General features: G+C 40.6%; 1 protein-coding gene across 6 annotated transcripts in view; it reads left to right on the top strand.

The window, feature by feature from the left end:
- Positions 1-20,558, top strand: part of CAST (calpastatin) — a 49,547-nt gene extending 28,989 nt beyond the window's left edge. For 4 of the 6 annotated variants that reach the window (XM_068998390.1, XM_068998388.1, XM_068998385.1 and 1 more), the window contains 26 exons: positions 1,943-1,993; positions 2,261-2,317; positions 2,500-2,616; positions 3,635-3,733; positions 4,246-4,347; positions 4,918-4,998; positions 5,093-5,146; positions 5,752-5,844; positions 5,989-6,084; positions 6,777-6,875; positions 8,024-8,107; positions 8,757-8,804; positions 11,164-11,268; positions 11,579-11,674; positions 12,033-12,134; positions 13,184-13,267; positions 13,778-13,825; positions 13,988-14,083; positions 14,612-14,710; positions 15,467-15,568; positions 16,597-16,689; positions 17,109-17,162; positions 17,596-17,685; positions 18,510-18,589; positions 19,654-19,720; positions 20,237-20,558. In XM_068998390.1, the coding sequence (XP_068854491.1) occupies positions 1,943-1,993; positions 2,261-2,317; positions 2,500-2,616; positions 3,635-3,733; positions 4,246-4,347; positions 4,918-4,998; positions 5,093-5,146; positions 5,752-5,844; positions 5,989-6,084; positions 6,777-6,875; positions 8,024-8,107; positions 8,757-8,804; positions 11,164-11,268; positions 11,579-11,674; positions 12,033-12,134; positions 13,184-13,267; positions 13,778-13,825; positions 13,988-14,083; positions 14,612-14,710; positions 15,467-15,568; positions 16,597-16,689; positions 17,109-17,162; positions 17,596-17,685; positions 18,510-18,589; positions 19,654-19,711 (2,088 nt within the window). In that variant the 3' untranslated portion in view covers positions 19,712-19,720; positions 20,237-20,558. The remainder of the gene's footprint in view (positions 1-1,942; positions 1,994-2,260; positions 2,318-2,499; positions 2,617-3,634; positions 3,734-4,245; positions 4,348-4,917; positions 4,999-5,092; positions 5,147-5,751; positions 5,845-5,988; positions 6,085-6,776; positions 6,876-8,023; positions 8,108-8,756; positions 8,805-11,163; positions 11,269-11,578; positions 11,675-12,032; positions 12,135-13,183; positions 13,268-13,777; positions 13,826-13,987; positions 14,084-14,611; positions 14,711-15,466; positions 15,569-16,596; positions 16,690-17,108; positions 17,163-17,595; positions 17,686-18,509; positions 18,590-19,653; positions 19,721-20,236) is intronic. The other 2 variants (XM_068998386.1, XM_068998387.1) reach the window with 2 other exon arrangements.
- The last annotated feature ends 1,471 nt before the right edge of the window (positions 20,559-22,029 follow it).

Genomic DNA, 22,029 nt, shown 5'->3' with positions numbered 1-22,029 from the left:
CAGCATGCTTTTGTGTGAAAGTCCTGAACCAAATCCTTGCCAATATGAGTTCATTTATTCTTCAGCACTGCCTAACATAAATTTATAGTATGGGCAATTCTGCACGTTTTAAAAGTTACAAAAGAACAGTGAATGATGCATACCTTACACAGAAGGTGCATAAAGTATTCATTAAAATAATATTTACAGTATAAAAAAGGAGACTTGCAGTTGTTCATAACTGGTTTGGCAGGTTGAGAATTTTTATTCAATGTTCTGTACAGGTGTTGTTGGGTGTGGGCAGAAGTGCAAGCACATATATTTTATTGTCCTGCAAAAACAAGGTGTGTTTAGTCTTCTTCTGAAAAGCAGATAAGAAAAAACTGAATTTGTGCTCTGACAGCAGGGTACTTAGAATCCTGAGCAGGCAGTAGTCCCAGAGCAAAAAAAGTCAAACTCTGTGTTTTTTGAACTTCATCCTTGCACTTCTGTTACATTTTTTTTGCATCTTGTTGCCGAAGGACATCCCATGACTGATTGACTCGCTACAACAGATGTTACAGAAAAACCTTACTTTGGCCTAAAAACTGGAAAAATTTAGGATTACCCTTTCATTACAGGATTATTTAGTGTGCAGGTACAGAAATGTATGTGTGTGTCTTTGAGTTAGCAGTAGTCATGTAATAAGGACACACCGGTAGGAGCATACAAAGCATGACTGAACCTGAGAATGACTGTGCTTTAATCAGGTATTAGGCATCATGACAAAATAAAAAGCAGGGAATTTGGGGAGGGCTTGGGAATCTGAGAGGTTAAGTGATGATTTTTTTTTTTAAGAAAGGGAGGTTTAATATCTTTTTCTCGCTTTGAGCATTTTTGGTTCTCCTTCTCCATCAGTATTTCCCCACTTGTGTGTGGAGGTGTGTTCTTTACCCTGGTCCCCATCTTCAAGACCTTTGCCAGGATTATGCCCAGGCATCTGCACTTAGTGTGTGCTCAGGATTTCCCAGCCAAGTGTCTGCAGTTCAGTGTGAGGGTGTGAATACTTGCGTAACAAATGGTAAACAAACTTAGCAAATTTCCCTGTGTGGTCAGCCAGAAAACGGAAGCTGGGTGATTCTAAATGGTAGTGAATGTTTGGCAGATAAAAGGCCTCTTACTGTGTTGCTCATAGTGCAGCTGAACTAGCAAGAAAAAATAGGAAGAAAAATATGGTGAGGAGGGTGGTTTTTTGTCTTCTTACCAGACATAACTATTCTTTAATTTTACAGTTTTAGTTCTTACTACTAGCAATTTATTGCTTACTGTACTTTGACTGAGTGAATCACAGGAACTGATTTTGTGGCATGGCTGGAGAAGATTTTCACGTGTAAACCCTGGAAGTGCAGTCATGTCATATTATCCTAGCCAGGTTGTTCAGCTCTGTTGTAAAATATGAGCATTAGGAGGTTACAGAGAAGAGAAAAATACAAATTTTCTGTTGTGTGTAGTATAAGGATATTAACTGAACATATCCCACCCCATGTATGTCCTGTTGAATCTAAGTAATTAATGTCTTTTTCATCAGGACTGTGTGTATTTTTATAATTACTTACTTTACAATTTTAATTATTAATAAACTAGTGAAAAATAATTCCCTAAATAACATTTGAGGTTATTTCAGAAATTGGTAGTGGCAATTTGGGTTTGTTATCAAACTGGTCCCTGTATTTAGCATCTTCTTCCCTTCTCAATCCCCCATGTGAGGAATGAGTTTGTGTGTGGGTGTTTGCACACCTTAGAGTGCTCTTAAATCATTGGCAGCCTGTGTTAGGATGTTGTGAACTGCAAGATTAGTGTATAGTAGTTAGACAGCATGTGTGCCAGTAAGTGTGGACCTGTCTGATATTCTGCTTTACATAATCTGATCCTCTGCAAATAACCGTGCATATTAATCTTCGAATAAATGTCGTTTATATTTCAGTCCGCAACAACAACCAAAGCAGGATCTGAAAAAAACACCCAGTCAGACAAGGTAAATATCTTTCATCTCTGCAGAGTTGCTGTACCTTGGCCTTTTACTGTCTCTGAAAAAAGAGGCTGACCTCCTGGCTATTTCTGTGTCACATGAAACTGGTGTGTGATCTGTGACATACCTGTGCACAAACTCGGGACAGCCCAAGAAGTGTCCCGTTAAACATCTTTAGATCTGTCTTGTACTTCCTTGGACCAGCATGGATCATGTTCCATAGCATTGAGTGGTGGAAATGGTGAATTACCTCTGTTTTTTATTTTATGACAGCCAGCAGACTCTCAGAATAAACAGCTGTCTGAAGAGAAGCAAAAGGAACCTAGTGATGTAAGTTGTGTAATTTCTCTCTCTCTCTCTCTCTCTCTCTCTCTCTCTCTCTCTCTCTTTGAATGTTTTAATTCAGAGGGTTTCTTCTGGTATTTTTCTTCTGTATTTTGCTTAAAAAAATAGTTTGAAAAAATAATAAGCCAGCCCTCCGTATCTAGTGATAATAGTTTATCTCTACACAGGGAAAAAACCAAACCACACCTACCGTGACAACAGCTTCCAAACCAAATAACACAGGAAAAGTAACTACAACTCAGGCTGAACAGCCTCCACCATCAACCTCCACAGAGACAGCAAAGGTATCACAGAAGCAACAACCAATTTCTATTATTTAAGCCAATTTTTATTATTTTATTGAGGGGATGTTAGGAATCCACATCCAGATGGATTCTTTAGCTGAATATTGTCAAGTGAGACCTTTGGGCCCCCAAAAATCGCTATGGAGATAAGCTGTTGGCCAGGCAAAGAACATGAAGAGCCCCACAGTTTTAGACCTGTTCCTATGTGTTTGGGGCTCTTCTGTTTTTCTCTCAGGTTATTTTTAAGTTCCTTGTAGCTGCACAGCTGTCATTGGTTCTTTGTCAGGCTCTTCCCTGGCCCACTCACTGCAGTGTTGGCTCCAAATGCAGCAGGAAGGCTCTGGGAAAAACTAAAGTGAGGAAAGTTGGGGAAAAAAGTTGGGGAGGGGTCATTTCCACCACAGGGAAAATGGAGAAAAAATATGAAGGAAAAGCATGTGGTGGTATCAGGATGTAGATGTTTCGTCTCCTGGTTCTGCACATGTCTGGTGACAAGGCCCTGGGGTAACACGAAGGCCTCCTGCAGCTCCACTACAACACACTTATTTTTGGCTGTAAATGGGAGTGTCATTAATGCAGAAGTCTGCATTTTGTGTGGTGGTGTTGCTCCTCCACCTCTCTGCCTGCAGCAGTTTTCATCCCACCCACTTGAGCACCTTTTGCAGCTGGAGTGTAATGGTGCATTGAGAGCTACCAGGAGTAAATGACAGCTTTCCAAAGAGGCTTGGAAGGGGCCTCAAAGTGTTTCTTGCTGTGCAAATTCCTTTCACTGGCAAAGTAAAAAGGAGGAGGTAGAGTGCTTAAAATAGAAAGCTTTCTTTCCACGGAAGAATCATACTGGAAGCATAGCTTTTATGGTGGTAGCTCACTCTGCCCAAGCATCTGGGTGCTGCTCAGGTGCACCAGCCACAGCTGCTGATTAAAAAAAATGTGCACAGCCTCAGCATTGGATGTTTTTGTCTCTCTTTTAACATTTCAGTAAACCATCCCTTAATTTTTCTCTTTTATTTTGCTCCAGGAAAAGTCCAAGGAAATGTCCACAGTGACTGGTGCAGCTGCTGGAACAGGCACAGCTGGTGCAAGTGTGGTTGCTGCTGCTGATAAATCAAGTGCTGAGGTTGGTAGACATAGCCCCAGACAAAGGCTTCCCTTGTAATAATGTCTCAGAGGGTGCTTCTCTCTCTGAAAGACTTCAGTTTCAGGAAAAAAAATAAATATGTAACTACTGAAGTATTGACACATCCTCATTATTTATGATGGTGAAGCACCATCTGAAAGAAAAGGTGAAAAACCAGTGGTGTGTCATTTCTGCTTTGTCAAATGGGATTTCTTTAGAAGCTAGCTTAAAATTACACAAGTTTAAAATGAATTACTCTCTGTCTTTGCTTATTTTGAATATATATATGTATCAACTGATATACAAATAGAAAATACCTTGTTAATGATACTGAAGAATTGAGTTTAGAACAATTCTCGCTGAAAAATTTGGCAAGTGCATGCCCTGCTGAAAGAAAGCTTTTGATTTGGTTTATAGCCGTCTTCTACAGATTCACCAGATGATTCAGAATTTTTTTTCTTTTCCTGTGTACACCGTGGTAACTTCTATAATGGTTTGCTTATTTTTTTTAGCCTGGTATGGATGAGTCAGCTCTTGATAGCCTAATAGATACCCTTGGTGGGCCTGAGGAAGATGTGCCTACCACTCCTGTTTACATTGGCCCGGAAATTACGGTATTTTACACTTCACATTCTTATTTCTTAGAAGATCCATCCCTAAATTACATCTGTAGTTGCTCATTACTGCGTTGACTCAGGACTTGTAGCTGTGATCTGCTAAGAGTTAAAACAGAGTGTGCACAGTAACATTTTAATGTTGGTTTTGTTAATATAGAAATGGCAGAGTTTTGGGAATTTGCTGAAGAATGCATAAAGTTGAGTCTGAATGGGAGAGTCACCTAAGAAGGATTAGGATTACAGGCTCAGTGGCTCAGTAGAACTTGACAAAAATTTATAAATATTTAAAAAGCAGTCTGGGTACAGCAATACATCCTACAGTCTGAGACAGTGACATGGCTTAAATTAGTAATCTGGGAATGGATTTGTGGAGTTCTGCTGGATGATGAGCACTGCTGAAGCTGGTGCAGAGGCATGTGCATGACAATAGGTACTGAAAGACACTATACAGTGTCCTAGCCAATCTTTGCCTTTTCTTTCTGGCAGTGTCACTGTAGGTAGCTCTGTCAGAAATTTATTTCAGTAAAGAACAGTACACAAGCATTAATATATGCATTATTTTCACAGGAAGACATATATTCAAGATACTTAGAAGAATTGGGAAAACGTGAGGGTAGTCTCCCTCCAGAGTATGTTAAACTGTTGAAGGTCAGTGAGTTAAAAAACACATTCTTCATGTGTGTTTTCTGTCATATTGGATTTTTCTGCTTTCCATTTACTGCAAAATTAATTCTCATTTTAGAGCAAAGGATATGGCAAAGATGTGGTCCCACCAAAAGCAAATGAGCAAGATGAAGTAAGGTTTTTTTTTTTTTAATATATTGTCAGGTGAAAGTAGCCCAGGTGAAAACAACCCAGTTATCACTGGATTCCTAGGAAAATATAAATGTTGCCTGTTCTGCAAAAGTCCCAGGCAATGGGAGGGGGGGGGATGTGGGAGGCCAGATAACCTAGCTACTGATAAAACTAAATAGAGCTTGGCACAGATGTTTTTAGTAAAGATGTAGGAATTTTCAGGACACCGAAGCTGAAACAAGTCAAATAAATACTTACTGAGATACTGGGCATATGAATAACAAAGGGGAAAAATACTGTGCAAGCAGGAATCTCTCTGTAATGCCTTCAGCAAAAACTACTTGTGTTCTGCGCTTGGCCAGAGATTCCTGTCAGCCAGCTAGGTTTTGCTGGTTGGGAAGTTTGAGTTACTAAAAGTAAAAGCTTATTTGAGACAAGAATCAACCAATGGGGGCAAGCACCTTTATTTTTTGCTGTGTCAGGAACTTGTGCCAATGAGGTCACTGTGTGAGTAATTGTGGGACAGACTCAGGCTGTAAACTGAGTTTGACCTGTGATATTTTATCTTTCTCATGGTCATAACTTGGTTTGCAATTCCTTGCTCAGAAGCCAATGACAGATGATGAGCTTGCAGAGGCCCTGTCATCTGACTTCACCTGCAGTACTGCTTCTGCTCAGGAGAAGACAAGTCTGACAGAGGTATTGACACCTTCCCTGCCATTGCATGCATTTATTGTAAGGAAAAATTGACACTGTTATCATAATATTTCATTTTAAAATGATAAAATTTCCTGCTTCTTTTCTATTTTTGCAAACTTGCCTGTAATTTCATCTCGCTCGTAGAAGCCAAACAAAGAAGGAGAAATTGTGCAAGCACAAGCAGCAAGTTCAGTTAAGACCTCAGTTCCTCCTAAGGAGAAGAAAACAAAAACAAAAGAGGTACACATAGTCATTCTTTCACTAGTTAAGTTAAAATTTACAGGCTATATGCCATTATTATGTGCTCTTGGTCTTGTAAAGATGCTAATCATTCTCATTTTCAGTTGTAAATCCTCTTTATGATAGAAAATACAGGGATAACAAGAACTGCTGTTGCTCAGACTCTACTGTATTAGAGATCAGATGATTTTCCTTCTGGATTCTTTTGCTGAATAACTGTGATTCTTCTCACTAGAGGCACTACAGTAGAAATATTAGTAGGAAAAACTTCTTAGCTCTGTGATCTGTGTTTAAAACTTGTATATGATGTAATTTTCTCATGTTTTATGCACCTTCTTTTTTTTCCCCCTCTGAATAGAGCAAGTGTGACCATGCACTTTTTGGGTTTGCCATGTCAGAGCATATGAGAATTGTGTTACATGTCATTGTGACACTGTGGGGTTTTGGGCAGTTTTTTACTTCCCTGTGGTTTTTTTCTTCTCTCCTTAAGAAGAGCCCCATGTCTTGACTAAAACTGTGCTAATTCTTATCACGTAACTTGGTTGTTAAGGAAGTTGGGTAAAGCCAAACCAAAATGACCAATCTGGTGCTGGCTGTTTTCTTCATACACAGCATAAAAATACGTAAGGTGAAAAACCCCGTGGTCAGTTTAAAGAAATAACAAAATCGTTTGCACGTTTTCTTAAATACAGGAAATTAAAGACGATGCAATGGATGCTCTTCTTGATACTCTTGGAGGACCTGAACCTGAACCTGAAGAAGATCCTACCCCTGTTGTAGAGGTGTCAGAGGTAACACCTCACTCCTTTTTTACCCCGGCTTCCAGGTTCTGGCTGTGGAATCCTGAGTTCTCTTTGCTAGACACTGGACAAATGTGTAAAATAGCAAGAAAGTGACTTTCTTACCAAGGGCATAAGGAATGTTTGAGTCTTCACTGATTAGGAAAATGAGAAAATTAAGTGGCTACAGGTAGAGTAGAACATAGTAAGGTGGTCTGGAAAATTATAAGCATATCATTTGTTTGCTTTTACAGGCAAACATACATGTATATACATTCACTGGTAGATTTAACTCTTCTTTGGTTTTTTTCCCCAGCACTCTGTACAATTCATGGCAAGCTTTCATTTTGCTCACATTTGCTGTTTGACTTTTAATTGACTTTTGGTGTGTGTGCTCCTTTTTACATCAAACTCCATTATCTTTCTAATTTGAGTCTTGCCTTTCACTCTTTTGTGAGTTTTGTTTTTCCTCAACAGATAGAATTTAAACAGTAATCCTGTGTTTGCATGTTAAGCTTTAACTTTTTGGTTTAGTTTTGCAAGCTCTGCCTATAACCATAGTTAGAGCAGGTTTTTTCCTGTCTTCACTTACAGCTCAGAGCAAACAAATGACAGGGAAATAGTAAAAAATCTGCTGCTGCTGAGCTAAATTTTGACAAAAAAAGAGCTTCTTGTGTTGCAGGTTTAGTCAGTCTGTGTCTTCAGATAATGTGGATGCATTTCTTCATGAAGGAAGCAGAGAGAATTAAAAGCTTTTTTTTGGTGTCAGTGATGGAAAAAGATACAGAATTCTGGCTTGTGTAATCAGAGTGCTGAAATTCAAGAAAAAAATGCAAGAGGATTTGATACACACAAAAATTCTAAAAGTGCCTGCCACAAAGATAGAGCTCTGAATACTGTCTAAAATTCTTCAGGATTTAAAATAATTTAGCCATATTCACATATGGTGTTGAATCCTAAGCCATTATGATTTTACCACAGATGTTTGACAGGAATAATTGGAGGGATTTTAGTATTTTGTTACGTGGAATAATTTCACCTGATGCCAGTCCTTCTGCACGCAGCAGGGGGAAGAATCCTGATGGCGAGGTTGTGCACTTGGAGTTTTTATTTTAATTTCTTTAAGTGATTTTTTTTTTTTAATGTTCTTTCTTTTTAAGGCAAAAGCCAAAGAGAAAAAGGAACAAAAGGCTGGAGAACGTGATGGCACAATACCTCCAGAGTACAGGTTAACGCCGGAGTTGGTAAGTTTTTCATGCCTCCACTGCTTTTTAGGTAGGGCACTGTGCCTGACACTTCTCTTTCATTACAGAAAGAACATGGGAAAAACAAGCCAAGCTAATACTTAATGAATGTCTTTCTCCTTGGTGATTTCCGTACCTCTGATCTCCTCTTCCTTTGTGGGCATTATTGTTTCTTCCAAGCATTCTGGGCAGAGATCTTGCCAAGTCACCCATTCCTTCTCCAAGAGTGGCATTTCTTGTTTCTGACATTAAATCTCAGCGCTGTAAAATCCATCCCTTTGCAGGAGTGCTCTTCAGTATCACTTTGTAACGTAACCTTGGAACACTGATGTAAAATGGTGGGGAAATTGCACTCTCTTTAATTTTTTTTTTTTTTTTTTTTGGATTGTCACCCAAAGTGATGGAGATTGGTTCAAAGTCAACCAAAACAACAGCAGAACACTTTTTGGTCTCTTGTATAGTGCTGACATCACATTTGCCTTTTTGATCTACTTACCTGGCCATGTAAAAATTCCCCATTTAGGGGAATTCCTGTCACTGATTAATTCTTGTGTATGTAATTTACTTCACATTATTTTGCTGGTGATTATTAAGTATGGCACTTCTTGTAACAACAGAAAAATGTCAATAATACTTAATTTCCTTCTAGGATAAAGATGGAAAACCAATATTGCTGAAGCCTGAAGAAAAACCAAAGGTTAGAAAACTGACAATATTGTAGGAGTGTGGCTAGATATCCTGTTTTCTCCCTCTCTGTCATCACTTCTCTCTGTGCCATGATGTAAGTCTCTTGGTCTGCTTGTGTGTTTTACTTCCTTGCACAAAACCTGCTGGTCAGAAGCACCAAGTGGAAGTTGGTTGTATTGAAATTCATTGTGAATGAAGAGATTATATAAGGAAAAGGTTTAGAGAGTTCCAAGACAGGAGAGTGTTACAAAAATTAGTGCTGACTCAAAGAAAGGCTGTGTGGGGAGTTACTGTAAGGTGTTCTGTAGAGGTCTGCTGGAGCTGTTAAGGACACAGAGAGGTGAAGCAGGAAAATCTTTTGTTTTCTTGATAGTTTCCTCTCGTTAGTGATCAAGTATAAAGGAAAATTACTGGAAAGAAGGAAAAAAATGTGGACATTTTCCTAATCACAAAGAACAATCTGGACTTTGCAAAGAGTATCCATCGTGGCCTGGAAAGGGCAAGAGAGGATTAAAATATTGAAAGAGAGAGTAGCAAAGATTAATTTTAAAGGCACAGGAAGAAAGCAAGGGAACTGTGCGTTGAAGAAACTGAGGGCTGCACTTTGGAAATACTGTGAGTTGAGGAGTGCTGCCAAAAACTGGAAAAGCACAGGAAATCTCTGCTCTCCTGAAATGAGTGTGAAGGTCGGGACCAGTTTGAGTGAGAATGACACAGTGCCCTCTGATCAGAAATGTGAAGTAATTCCTATTATTTAGGGTTAAAGTGTGGAGGGGAGGAATGCAAAGGCAGTGATGGAAAAAAGACTTTTGGTCTCTAAAAATTCTTAGGTCAGGTCTCAGGCATGCAGTTATCTTGACTGGTGGATGTTTGAGGGCTGCACAGAAGGGAACTCCTGCCAGGCATGTCATGAGGAGAAAAAGAGAGCAGCTCTGCTGTGGGGGAACTAGGCCCTGCTGCCAGGAGATAACCCTGAGGAGATAAGCCTGTTCCACAGGGAGCACAAAAGAGATGGCGCACACAGAAAAGTAGAAGAGCTCTAGAAGGGAACATGGCATAAGCTAAGGGAGGTTGGGCTGAAGTCCTGCACAAAACCAGGGCAGAACACAAACTCCGAATCCTGAGATCTTGTGCCGAAGGATTATTAAGTGGTTAGTAGAAAAACAGGTATTCCCATTCTCCTCCACTTCCCTTTACAAATATAATTGAATCCTTGTTCTGTAGGAGAACCATGGGAATATCAGACACGTGTTACAGTATTTTTCTGAGCACCTCTTCAGGGTAATTTAAAGAAGGTGGTTTTGAGGAAGATGTGTGTGCCAGTATTCCTTTGGAATCACTTCTGATACTTACAAGATCAGTGAAACCAAAATCAGCAAAGTGGGGAAAGCTGTGTTGATAGCTAGAAACCATCAGCTGCTTACAGTTCTTCTGTGATTGCTGATGAAGGCCTTCCTTCAGGATTTCAGCTAGGGTTTGTCTGGTTTTTTTGGGCCTCCACTCTGCATAGTCTTAAGTACATGCAGTGGCATTATTTTTGTGAATAAAAGTTACTACCTAAATGCCTTTTTTTATTTAGTGTCTGAAGGAGGATTTCAGGCATTATGAAAAGTGGGGCCTTACGTGTTGAGACATTTTGTAAAGAATTAGGGGAAGGGAATAAGGGAGGGATTTCTCTCTCAGAAATGTCACTTTATGCATTATGAGTCTGTCCCTAAGCTGTTAAGTTCCATGCAGCAAGTGAGTGGCCATCGCTGCTAGCAAAGATTTAAACATTTAGCTGTGAAGAGTAATTTGGAGGATCCCAGGAGCTTCAGGTGTACACATGTAGAGATACATGGAGTGTGGAGGCCTAGTTCACATAGTGTCAGTAGATTGTAATAGATCACACACAGAAGGAAACTAAAACTGCATTTTTACTCACTGAAACATGCACAGTGAGAACCACTGGGTGTCAGCAGTCAGAGGACAGGCTAAGGGAACTTTCATGCAACTCTAGTTCTGCTAGTAAGTATTAGCATTTTCTTCCTAATTAAGAGGCCATATTTTCCTTTTCAGTAGCCATGTCTTGAACAGTGTGTATCTGGTTCTCTATGCTATGTTTTATATGCACAGTGCTGTACCTTACATTGACTTATGATAACAAAGAAACAAACTTATTCTGAAGTATGTTTTTCTTTGATTTTATGTACTGCAAAATTAATGCTGTTTTGTTGCACGTAATTGTGAAAGGTTATTTCAGTGTAGGCTACAGATGTTTTCCTGCTTTATGAGTAGCTGAAATACAGTTCTTGAAAAAGTAAATTAAAAAGAGGCAGTGAGTCACCTGTGCCACATATGTCTCTTTTTTTTTCCCCCTGTTGTTGCAGCCTCTGAGTGAATCTGATCTTGTTGATGAATTTTCAAAGGACTTTGCCTGCCCTGCACAGCCTGCAGTACAACCCAAAGCACCAAAGCCCTGCAACATATCCAAAGTATGTCTTTCTGGGTCAGTGGAGAAGCTGACACTGACAGTTTTGCTAAGACTGGGTAGTGCTACTGTTCTTTCAAGAAGAACATTTTTTCTTCTCTTCCTGTTTTACCCTTCCTGTTGCCTTTAGTGGAGCATGCAGTATTGTCACTCAGCTCTTCATTGAGAATCTTCTGCCTTTAAATTTAGACTTTTCTTTGTCATATAGTACTGTATTTAGAAAAAAAGAAGGAAAAAAAATAGCCGTTTAACAGGCGCATTTTGTGTTTTCTAAGCATATTCAGTAAAATAGGGGGTAAATTTTTCTGTTTCAGAAGCCGTCAGGTTCTGTGCCTGCAAAACCCACTGAGGACAAAGTGGTCCCTCGTGCCACAGCTTGCACTGTGCAGTCTGCAGCTCCCATGTCTTCAGTAAGTAGTGGAAGCCCCTTCAGCTGGAGCTAAAGCAAAACTCAGTGTTTCAGAATGGCAGAGCACGGTGTCACGGTGGTCATTTCAGTATTGCATGTTCTTCCTCCGTAGTGGTAACCCACAAGGGCTGAGGGGTTCACCAAAAAAGAAAAAAAAAAAGCCAAGTCAAGCACAAAACAAATGGTCAGTGACCTTCCTCAAAGAGGAAGCCAAACTGACAGTTCTTGTGGTCTGCTCTAGCTCTTACTGCCCTAAAGGAGATGCTGTTTGTGAACCCACTAGGGACTGCAGGGAAAGACAAAAACGGGTTTCATCAAACTAAAAATTGGGATTTTTTGCTGTATCAACTCCCATGCAGGTTGGTCCTGTAGCAGATGAAGCACTGGAAGCCTTGTCCGGTAGCTTAGGAAAGACAGAGCCTGGTCCAGATGAAAAAAAGCCTGCTGTGGACAAAGTTAAGGTAGAGAAAAAAAATCAGACCTCAAAAAATAGACTGTTGATGTAATTACCTTCCACATTAGTCCATTTCCTCAGCTCACAAACAACGCAGACATTATGTTTTCACTTTTTAAAAAGACAGAATGTACTGTTGAAACCAGTTCTGTTCTACTTAGGAAGTACTAGTAGGATTTCAACACAGTGAGTACACTTTCCTAATAAATCTGACTATTGCAGTGCAGTAGTTCAGTCAGTTTCTGAAAACTGTGTTTTTATCGTGTCTTTCTGCTGAACTGAAGCAGGATTGAGGTGCCCATCAGGGATAGCACACAGTATGGTCCTTTTTCTGAAGGAACCAAATTTATGATGAGGGGTTTAAATTAGGAATTATGCACAAAACTTTGGGGGTTTATATATTTAGATAGGGAGCCATAACAAAGTCACTGAAATCCTGTCTAAGGGAATGCTGTTCGTAGGCACAGTCTGAATGCCCCCATGTGCCAGCCTAAAGCAGATGGAACTGTCTGGAGTCAGAAACCAGAAGCTGGAGTCAGAAACCAGAAGCTGAAGTCAGAAACCAGCCCTTCTGTTGGCTGGAATTCTGTCAGGCAAAAGTTCCCAAAGTTGGCTTTAGTCCCTTTTCTTAACTGGCCTTTTTCCAGCATAACTTGTATGGGGGTAATAATCTTTGAAGTGGGCCACTGATTTCTCTGTTCAGCCCTCTTTTGCATGCAGGCCAGGCAGCTGTTGAGTGGATTTCCAGAAATGCTAAGAATTAAGACACAGAGGTATTTTTGATTTTGGTCCACCCTTGTCTATCCACTTACCTCTGCTAGCGCTACTGAAATAGGTAGAGCCTCTTGTGATATGCAGAGGAAGAATCAGGCAGAGGAGTGAAGGCTTTCTCAAGAGAAAATGCTTGCTTTTAATTTTCATGGGATTTGTATCTGGTGGTTGCATTGAATGAGAAAAGACCAATTTGAATCAGAAGACTGAAGGCAGAAAGCTTGCTCTTGTGCATTTCTGTTGGTAGTTGTTTTTCTTACCATGATTCCTATTTTGCCTTCACAGGAGAAAACCAAAAAGGAGCAACACAAAAAGCTCGGCAAAGAAGAAAAAACAGTTCCTCCAGAGTACAGCTTAACAGAAGCCAAAGTAATTTATTTAATGTGCTCTCTTAGTGTTGCTTCCCCTTCATTCCTCAGAACACGTGGATGAAACTAAGACTCCCATTTCATTTTGAAACACTGATGTTTTGGTTCAGCCATTTTTATAGTATCTAGAAATTCTGGTTTGTACTTCCCACAAATAATCTGGCATCTATCATTGGATGCCTGCATGAACATAGAACTGGTTTAGGTGCAGGTACCTGCAGATTAATAATTCTGTCTGAGATTCGTACACTGGATTCTTTCAGTAGCTTCTGGTATTTTAGAACTAAATAAACTGTGATTGCTTAAAGCTGTTAAGAAAACCCCCAAGGACCTGGATGTTTTAAGTGGCATCTTGAGTAGCAGCAGTAGATGCTGTAGAGGCTGCTGCTCAGATCCCTGTCCCATGTAACACTTTAGATTGTTCAGTGAGTGCTCCCAGAGTGTATTGTATTGTATTGCATGGCCATTTAAGGACTGCTTGGTTTAATGCAAGAGATTTTTTTCTTTATAGGATAAAGATGGAAAACCACTCCTACCAAAACCAGAAGAGAAGTCACAGGTAAAAAAAGTGACTATTTCAAATAGCTGTTTCACTCATGACTTGCTTACCAAATGTCAGCAGGGTTACCCACTGTTCAGTTTAAAAATGGGCTGTGTCACCTGCTTACTTTTTAAGAGATGAAGAGACTTACAGTCTTCTTTTTTTTCTTTTCAATGGCAGCCTATGAGTGAAAATGATCTTTTAGAGGGTTTGACAGAAGGATTTTCCTGTTCTCCGTCACCAGCTGCACCATTACCTGCATCAACTGTACTAAAGGTGAGTATAATTGATTTCTGAAATCTGGTTTTATTTTCAAGTTGTTTGAATAATCTTGACATTTTGTATGTTTCCCTTTTGTAAAGTTCCTTAAATGAAATCCAGTAGCTAAAAACTTAAAATACTTCTTCCAGTAAGTTAATAGAAGAGCAGGACTTCAACAAACAAACAAAAAAATCCTAGTTAAGTTAGGTGGCTACCTTTTTACCACTTACTTGCATAAGCAGTGCTTTGCAGCTGAGGTTTTTAAAAGTGTGTTTTGGGAATATTAGATGGGCTTGGTGAAATCTTAGTTCTGTTGGAGTCATGTTAAACCTGTTAAAACTTCAGCTGTGGTGGCTGAACAACAAACTGAGATGAGGAATGGTCCCACAGTGTGTATGTGGGAGCGTGTTTCAATCTGAAATAAGCAAAGCTCCTCAGGAAAAATGAAGTCCTAGAAATTACCTGTGTAGGCGCTGTGTTTTGGATGTGTGGAGTCTGGTGAACGTTTTCCTGTGGGTCCCCCTGTGTGTCTCGTTCTTCCAGAAAGACAAGGAGGGTGCCAAGCCTGTGAGTTCCTCGGATGTGATCTCTGCTGCTATGGTTTCCTCAGTGCACTCAGCAGCCCCTCCAGCTTCTACCTCAGTAAGAAACTTCTCCTGTAGGTCCTTACCCCAAAACGAGGGGCTGAGTGGTGAGGAGAGGCAGCAGCGTGATCTGGACAGTTTTACCAGTGTGAGCTGTTGCAAAATTTAATAATTTATTGCTACAAAAGGCTACTGCAGAGAAGGAAAATGTTCCCCTGGGGTGGGAAAAAAAAGGGGGGAAAAAGAAAAAAAGAATGAGTGGACGCTCCCATTTTCAACAGAGTTCCACAGGCGGCACTATGATCCCCTTTGAATGCCAGGAGAACTCTCCTTACTGGCATTTATGGCAGCGTTGTTCACACATTTTTATCCAGCTAGAGGGATCTTCCCCTGGTGCTCCCACCCTGGTTTGGAAGGGGAATACAAAGCTCATCCCACCTGTGTTGCTTTTAAGGGATTTTTTTCTATCCAGGTTTTGGATAAAATTGCAAAACGAATGGCAGTTGCCAAACAACCATTGCCAAACAATTGTCAATCATTTCATAGATCTGTTCTCATTACAGCAGATAGGCTTATTTATAAAAAACCAAAACCATTAAAATAAATTCCATAAGCCCTTCTTGAAATTATGTTTTCTGCAGGTCTAAATATTCTGTATTTTCCCCAGCTATTACGCTACACTGCAATTACAAAGGGAGAGCTCTTTGTTCACTCAAGTTGTACAGTTCATTAACCAGTACTTACATATTAGATTGATGAATTACATAGTTTTTGCAGCAGATGTGCTTTCACAAATGTGTTTCTGTTTTGTTAGGGAGAAAAAGAGATGGATGAAGCATTGGATCTCCTGTCTGGCTCCCTGGGACAGAGGGAGCCTGACCCTGATGAGAACAAACCAGTTGTTGATAAAGTAAAGGTAACAAAAGACATTCTGAAACTTGAGCAATTTGGGCAGAAGGAGGGGTGGGAGGGAATAAACCTGACCAACAAAAAAACCCCACCAAAAAACCCAGAATCTGTTCTCATATACTCACAGGAGTATATGAAATGGGGGATTTTAGATGTTCTAAGAGTAAGGTTATTGGAAAAAAATACATGTTCTTATGTGTAGGTATATCAGCCACTCTTCAGTCATCTGGGTTACTTGTGTGTTCTGTGAAAAATGTTGATTTGGTTAATATACTTTAGCCACTTGGAGGCAAGTGTTGAAATGTTACCAAAGATTTGAAATAATTTTAGTTCAGTGCCTTTCATTGCCATTATTCTCATAATTTTTCAGGTGTCTTCTCAGGCCTCAGTTTCTAAAATTGATTTTCTGGCCCTCTTTTTGTCAAGCTTTGACTTTTATAACCACACATATCAAGTTCACTTAATCAGTCACATTTTTAAACTTCTTGTTTCTGCTGGTTTTGTCTTCATTTAGTCTTTCATAAAATCCTATAAAGGCCCTTCTGCTAATAAGAAAATAAATTTCTGCATAAAAGTAGTAATAAATTGTAATTTCTACTTGTAAATTGTGCTGTAAGCTACAGTAAAGTACATTACTAGGGAAAAACAAAGCCACCATATGCTGCCTATCAATAAGTTTAGGCTGGAATCTTGGCTGGAAAAAAAAAAAAAAAAGAAAAAAGAGATCCCTAAAATGTCTCCATTAACAAGGACAAAAATGTTCTTCAGCAGTCTGCTGGAAAACCCCCTTGTGATGTTCTTCCTGGTGTGCTGCGAAAAATCAGAGTGGCATAAGTTGAAAAAAACCCACAGTTTTTAAAACTTTCAGGCATGAAAGCTTCATAGTGAAATTAATAAATGGGGATTTTCCCAGTAGGTTTAAAATTTCAAAGTGGAAAAGGCTGTCTGTCCTAAGTTTGATAAGCCCCCTGAATTGTTCATTGCTAATATTTCTAACATGGGTATTAAAGTTGTTAAAAAATTAAATACTTTCAGGAAAAGGCTAAATCTGAACACAGAGACAAACTTGGAGAGAGAGATGAAACAATCCCACCTGACTATGTAAAACTTCTGGAGTCAGGTGAGCAGGTAAGGAAAAACTTCCCTACTTTTTATTTGCAGCAGTGCAAATTTGAGTCTGTCTGAGCCAGTCTGTCCTTTTTGAAATTACAAGTTGAATAAGTGAGTGACTGTACTGTATTTATGTATTAGGGTAAAACATGGGAATATCCTGCAGTGAGAGGAGCTCTATTCTTGCATGCTTCTAAGTCAAAAAGCAAAAGCAAAAAAAATGTAGTTTTGTTGCTGGCTTGTTTTGGTTTTTTTTCTCTTTTTCCACTGGGCATTCTGAACAAATTAATCACTTTGTACTACTAAAGAAATCTGTTCAGAATGGTGCAGCTTGCTTGGAAATCTGTGAATACTGAGTAATGCCATATGTCAATACTTGTATTTTAAAACTAATCTGGCCATTTCAAAATGAGGATGTGCTTTTTTTTCTTCCCAAGAGTAAACCGGCAAAGCCAACATCAAAGGATGACGTGAAGCACAAAGGACAGAAGGTAACATTTATGATGGGGGTTTACTGAGGATGTTTTTCATATTCATGATTTTATTCTGTGGGTTTTTTTGTGCTCTGGGCTCTGATTTTGTTTCAAAGTTGTGTCACTGTAGGCTTAAGGGGTTATTCATTGCAAATACTCATAAATGCAGGAGGCAATAGGAGCAGTGTGGGCAGTAAAACTTTGGTGAAGAGTAACTCTTCACAGTAACTGGAGTTTTTATGTACAGCTGCATTATGAATGTTCAGGAAATCATGCCTCTTGGAAACCTCAGGTAGACATCTCTGCCATATGTGTAAAAATGGTACAGTTCAGGTGTGTTTTTCCTTAAGAAAGGGATAATTAATTAAAGCAGACAAATTCCTGAACCATTAGTTTGACTGTGGAAAGTTGGGTTGCATATTTTGTGACTTCAAAATTAAAATTATTGCAGAAACCTGCGGATGACAGTGCAGCTATTGATGCCTTATCAGGTGACTTTGATACTTGTGCAAAGGCCCCTGCTACACCCCAGCACTCAAAGGTAGGACATTTTCTACTAATGACCTGCAAAATAAAGAGTTTTTCACTCCTCACTGTTCTTTGCAGTAGCTCTGTTCAGGTTTACAGGAAGCCTGTCAAGATGCAGAGATTGTCTCACTACTGCAGTGGAGGCTGGATGAGTTTTGCTGTGTATAAATATTTGGAAGCAGGAAGGTTTCTGGTAATTAGAGCCTTTTAGACAAGCTTGGAGAAGTAAGTTGAGCAGAGAAAGGTGGTAACAGTTTTTAGAGTGTCCAAAAACTGTAGAGAGGCAGATAAGCCTTTCCTCAGTGACAGGAGGAACTGTGTAGGAGTGGTTGTAGGCTGGAGCTGAGACACAGTTCAAGAGGGTTTTGTGGAGAGAGAAGGAGGGAGGAGCAAAGACTTTTAGAGGTGTTAGGGAAAACAGCAGAGTAACAAGAAGAAAGCAGAAGGAATGGACTGGGGAGGTTTTGCAGTGAGAAAAGGAGCAGCCGCTTTGAAACTGACGTTCAGATCAGCTGTAATTCCTGGGAGGAAAGAGCTGTGATTCCAAACAGCTCTTCTGGCCACTGTAGAATCCTCAGGCAGCTGAAGACAGGGCCTCTGGTGTTTTAAGTGCTGCTTTGTCTGCTGTGAACTAAATCTGCTGCTGCAGCATTATTGCTCTGTAGTAAATACAGAATCTGCCCATCTCTACCAGGTTTTTCTCATGCACAGTCTCCAGTCAGCATGGCCTGTGTTGGCTGCCAACCACATTCAAAGATTGTGTTTTGGCAGATGTCAGAGTAGGAGCTATCAGTGCCCTATTCTCCTTGTAACTGTAATTATTTTTTTTCTTTGGAGTGTAGGACAAAAGTGGGAAGGAAGCTACGACCACTAAACCAAGCTCAAAGGACAAAGGAAAGCTCAGAGACCCTAAAACGGTATAAACACATTTATTAGAGTATGGACAGTCATACGAGAGGGGCAGCTGGATTTTGGATTCATGTTGCAGGGTTGTTATTTTGGGGAGAGTTTTACATCAATAGGTTGAACTTGATCTGTTTTTGTAAACATGCACATAGGAGAAAGGCCCCTGTCTATTTCAAAGGAAATAAACATGGGCAAAAATATATGTGTCTTTCAGACAGAGTGTGAGGGGGGCTCAGTGCATGCTCCACAGGCTTCTCCTTCCCAGATTTGTTGATCTAAGAGTCACACTTTGCGTGCCTATAGCTGCCTCAGGCAGGATCCCTACCACTTCCCTCATTTCTTGACAGTTCTGAGTAGCAGCATCCCCACATTACTCCTACAACCACAGCCAGGTTCCCAAGTCATTATCATAAATTATTTTTTTAAATGAATGAAGACCTACATACTTTCATAAATATGCAGAATGAACATGGTGGAAAGGCAGGCAGCTGTTTCTAATTTAAAAAAAAAAGGGGGTGGGAAAAAGATAAAAAGGGTTGCTTGATTTTTGTTATCTCTAAGTACAGAAAACTGATACAGGTTAGGGTGAAACTTGTTCCATCATGTTGCTCTCACAGAGGGTATTTGCAGTAGATGCCTGAATCAGATGATTACATTTGCTCTGGGAATTTTACATGTTACATGCCAGTGATGGGATTTCCTGTTGTTGTTATTATTGAATCACCACAGGTGCCTTTTATGTGGCCACAGAACTGACTTGAAATTCCCAGTGTAAACTTGAGGCGTGTCTTTATCTCCTCTTCAGGAGGATGTTGTGAGCTGATCACTGGTGTGGGTAAAAGGCTGTTGAGGAACAGGGAATGACGAGGTCAGGCACAGCCCACTCTGTCTGAAAGAAAGCAATTGATGGTGAAAAGGTGAAAATACTTGTACACAACAGAAGTCACATACACTTTTTTTGAACTTTCTGTATTTCAAGTGCAGATTGTATTTATGCCTGAACTGTGATTCTGACGAGTGTCTTGTCACTGCCTGATTTAGGTTTTAGCTTCTCACTGTTCCATCCTCTCTTTAGGCAAAGGGACAGTCCTCCAGCAGCAAATCTGAGAAGCAGAAAGCAAGCTAAACGTTAACCTTACCAGGTGAGATTTCTTCTTCCCCGTTCCCTGGGCTACCACAAGGACAATTCAGACTTGTGAATTAAAGCTGAGTTTTGCTGGCAGTCCTTGAACCAAACCGTAGTTAGAGCTGCTGTTAAGACACAATGCTTGGGATGGCTTTGCACTTAAGTGTTCCTAGGCAGAAAAGGCCTTTCTTCACACCCTTTATCCATTCAGTTTGTACAGAACTACTTCATGTAGCTACACTCCTTTAGGCTGTGGAATTCCAAGCTTTCCAAGGCATGAGGTGCTGCTCCTCCAAGACATTTTCACAGAGGAATGAGGACCAAGCACATCTCAGCTGGGGGTTTTGATCTTTAGGATAGTGAGCTTGTGTCATTCATTACCTCTGCTCTGCACCCATCTGGAGCAGGGCCTGACTAGAGGCTTAGTTTCCCATAATTCTTCCCAGATTCATGTTGTGAGTTTTATTTCCAATTTAGAGAAGAGGAGCACTCTGAGCTTTTCTTATGTTTTGTTTTGTCTTCTTCCCCCCAGGATCCTGGTGCATCATGTAAAATGTCTTCTTTCTGTGGGTGGATGATTATTCCTGAAGAACAAAAGCTGATGCCAAAAGCACATAGTTAATTCTGGGTGGTTTTTGTACAGTGATACTTGCTGGACTTTTTATCATCTTTTCTTTTTTTCCCAGTAGTAGACTCAGGTGGTTTGTTTCTTTCCCCAGCAATTCAGTTTATTAAGACTCACATAGTCTGACTTTCTTTGTAATTCCCTTCAGCGTTCAGGGGGAAAGAATGCTTTCTGTTTGCAGGAAATGTATTGCATCGATGAAGAGCTATGCCAAAAAAAAAAAAACAAACCAGAAAAAAAAAATCTGCAGACTTTTGCACATAATCTCCACATAGTGCCTGTAAATCTCTGAAGAGTTCATATGTGCTAGCATTTTTTAACGTTGCAGTGAATGCATAAGTATTCTGGAATATAGCGAGCTTTAGTTACCATCAGCTGAGCTGTGCACCCTCTTGCTCAGGCCAGTTCCTGGCGGGGAGCTGCAGGCCAGCTGTGGGGTAGCTGAAGAGTGAGAAACTGGGGATTAGCTGCTTCTTCCAGCACGTCTGGACATAAAGCAGGTATTTGGGATGCTGCCTTTAGCCGTAGGTAAAACACACTAGGGCGGGACTTTTTTTTTTTTTTTTTTAAATTACCATTATTTCCAATTATATCTGTACTGTTATCTCGTAATTTCAGGAGTCTCCTGGACTGGACAAATAACAAATGTAACAGCTACCAACACACAGGGTGGGGAAAGAAATGAGGCGCACGAGCCTCAGCAGCGATCAAAGTTCAGGTCCATGGGTGGGCTCCTTTTTATCTTATTTTGCACTGTTTCTAGTCCTCCTGTTCCTGGCACTCCAGCAGGGGACGCAGGGATGGGGCTGCAGGTGATGCTGCAGGGAGCAAAGCCCCATTTCTCCTGTTCCCTTGCGAGGACAGGCACGGCCAGGCGCCTCTCACGGGTCGGCTGCCGCAGCCCTGGGCTGCCACCACCTCTGTGGGTTTTCCTCTGCCTCCCTGCCCTGCAGAACATCCTTTTGCACATCCTGGCACGTGCACAGCTCCGCCGTGGGCTGGCAAGGGGTGGCCACTGGCAGCCCGGGGTCTGCAGGCAGGGATGGTGTGGGGACTGAAGTTGGGGATATTTAGACTCGTGACTGTACTTTGCAGTCTGCACCGTGCCACTCCAATAAAGTTTTTAAGGACGCACTGTGCCATTCCTGGCTTTTCATTTATTGCTGCTGGTGTCTCATTGCTGCTGTCAGGCAGAAGAGAGCCTAGAAATAATAAGAAACCTGCAAATGTTGGTGCATAAAAATTGAATCTAATGTTTAAAAAAAACCATGCAAAATACACAGTCAAGGCTGGAAAAGAGCTTTGAGCTTGTTGGGTCCAACCTGTGACCCAACACCACCTTGTCACCCAGACAGACCATGGCACTGAGTGCCACATCCAGTCTTTTTCCTTAACACCTCCTGCACCAGTGACTCCACCACCTCTCTGGGCAGGCCCTTCCAGTGCCCAGTCCCCCTTTCTTTACCTGTTGGCGATGCTCTGCGAAGGCCATCACGACCTCATCAACTCCCTACTACAGCTTTTTTGCCCCTTTTCCTTTGGATTTCAAAGCTGCATCGTACTTGACCAAGACCACATCTAATCTGTGGAGTGCCACCATGCAGGGAGGCAGCTGGAATACCAAGACATAAATCACTGAAATTTATTGTGCCCAGGAAAAGGCACAGTAAGTCCACAAGTCCTGAAATACCTGTGTGTGA

This window comes from Aphelocoma coerulescens, unplaced genomic scaffold (genome assembly GCF_041296385.1).
Source record: "Aphelocoma coerulescens isolate FSJ_1873_10779 unplaced genomic scaffold, UR_Acoe_1.0 HiC_scaffold_100, whole genome shotgun sequence".
NCBI lineage: Eukaryota > Metazoa > Chordata > Aves > Passeriformes > Corvidae > Aphelocoma > Aphelocoma coerulescens.
Note: the sequence above shows the minus strand (reverse complement) of the source record. Positions and strands in the feature narration are given on the sequence as shown.